This window comes from Halyomorpha halys, unplaced genomic scaffold, assembly GCF_000696795.3.
Source record: "Halyomorpha halys isolate HHAL.00 unplaced genomic scaffold, Hhal_1.1 Scaffold1796.1, whole genome shotgun sequence".
Lineage (NCBI taxonomy): Eukaryota > Metazoa > Arthropoda > Insecta > Hemiptera > Pentatomidae > Halyomorpha > Halyomorpha halys.
The window spans coordinates 123,117-124,654 of NW_027110066.1; the positions used below are offsets into that span (position 1 = coordinate 123,117).

The following is a 1,538-nucleotide window of genomic DNA, read 5'->3' on the forward strand; positions in this document are numbered from 1 at the left end:
CGCAGGGCTTCGAGGAGTAAAAGTGGACGGCGTTTCTGCTTCTACCATCATAAATTCGGAGAAAGAGCTACCAAGTGCCGTCAACCTTGCAGTTGGAAGACAGCAGAGACTTTAAACTAGAAGCAGCGTCGAAAGAGGCGGGTTTCGTCGTCGAAATTACCAACCGCCGACTTTTTATCGTCGACAAAAAGTCCGGGGCCAGGTATCTGGTAGATACAGGACCCTCAAGGCATCCCTCATGTCTACACTGAACGCATCGGGATGGACAAGTACGTTACCAACAGTCCTTTTAGGACTCCGATCGGCAGTGAGAGAGGACTTGGGAGCCAGCGCTGCGGAAATGGTATTTGGGCAACCTTTACGCCTCCCAGGTGAATTCTTCGAGGCATCAGGACGTCGGGAGGATTCCGAATCGACACTGAAGACCTTACGGGAGACCATGAAGAATCTCCGCCCGGCGCCATACTGCAGCAGTACGTCCAAGACTTTTGTGCATCGAGACTTAAAAGACTGCACCCACGTATTTGTAAGGGACGACTCCGTTACGGTTCCGCTCACTCCACCGTACTCTGGACCATACAGAGTAATCTCACGGAAGGAGAAAACATTTAAGATCGAGCTACCATCAGGTCCAAGAACGATTACAATGGATCGACAGAAAGTGGCACATCTTCTTCCCGGCGCAAGCATAACGCAGGTAGAAAGAAACGCCGACGCGGCTCAGTCCAGTCCTACGCCCGCTGCAGGATCTGCTAACCCTTCTAATGACCTCGGCGCAGAACAGAATCAACCACAACCAGCGTATCACACCCGCTCTGGACGTGCAGTAAAGCCGACTGTTAGGTTCTGCGCCAACGTCATTGGGGGGGAGTGATGTGGTGGCATGATTAACGTCTTCAGCGGCAATGATTGACGTTTGCAAAGAGAGTGTGTGAAATGGGTTTGCCACTGTCGAAATTATTATCAACATTTTTATTTCTTTAGTATATTTCTTTTAAATCTAGTGTAAATATTGTTCTATTGACGAATAAACACATACACGAACACGCATTAAAGACTGTTACAGGCGTGTAAAGCAACTACCCGACGGTAACACTCTAATGACATTTTATATTAGCAGGTCTCGTGGCCATCTTCTTTTCAGGCGCCTCGGAGGGTAGTCAGGAATGGAAGAGGATGAAAGGTTTGAAACTAGTGGGTTTGAGTGGTTAGTAAGTTTATAATGGAAGGAGTGATATCTGGTTCGGGCTAAATCGGTTACATAGAAAACATTAAGGTCTTTATATATGATTTTTTTTGACAAACTAAGGAGCATTGAGGATTTTGGATTGTAAGGATTCGATACGAGAAGAATTCGAAGGTTTAGTGAAGCCCCAAAGCTCAACTCCATATGTCCAGATTGACCTTATTACAGTCATGTAGATCAGTCTTTTGTAATGAGTTCGAAGTTTAGACCGTTTGTCTAGTAAATGCTGTAATAGTCGAAATCGACGTGCAGTTTCCTGTCTTTTCAGTCTTAAGTTAAAAATTTTTTTTTT

At 45.7% G+C, this 1,538-nt stretch overlaps 1 protein-coding gene across 1 annotated transcript; it reads left to right on the forward strand.

Annotated features, from left to right (window-relative positions):
• Window positions 1-340: 340 nt before the first annotated feature.
• LOC106690658 (uncharacterized) lies at window positions 341-874 on the forward strand. Its single transcript, XM_014436167.1, has one exon. The coding sequence runs from the start codon at window positions 341-343 to the stop codon at window positions 872-874; it is 534 nt and encodes a 177-aa protein (XP_014291653.1).
• The last annotated feature ends 664 nt before the right edge of the window (window positions 875-1,538 follow it).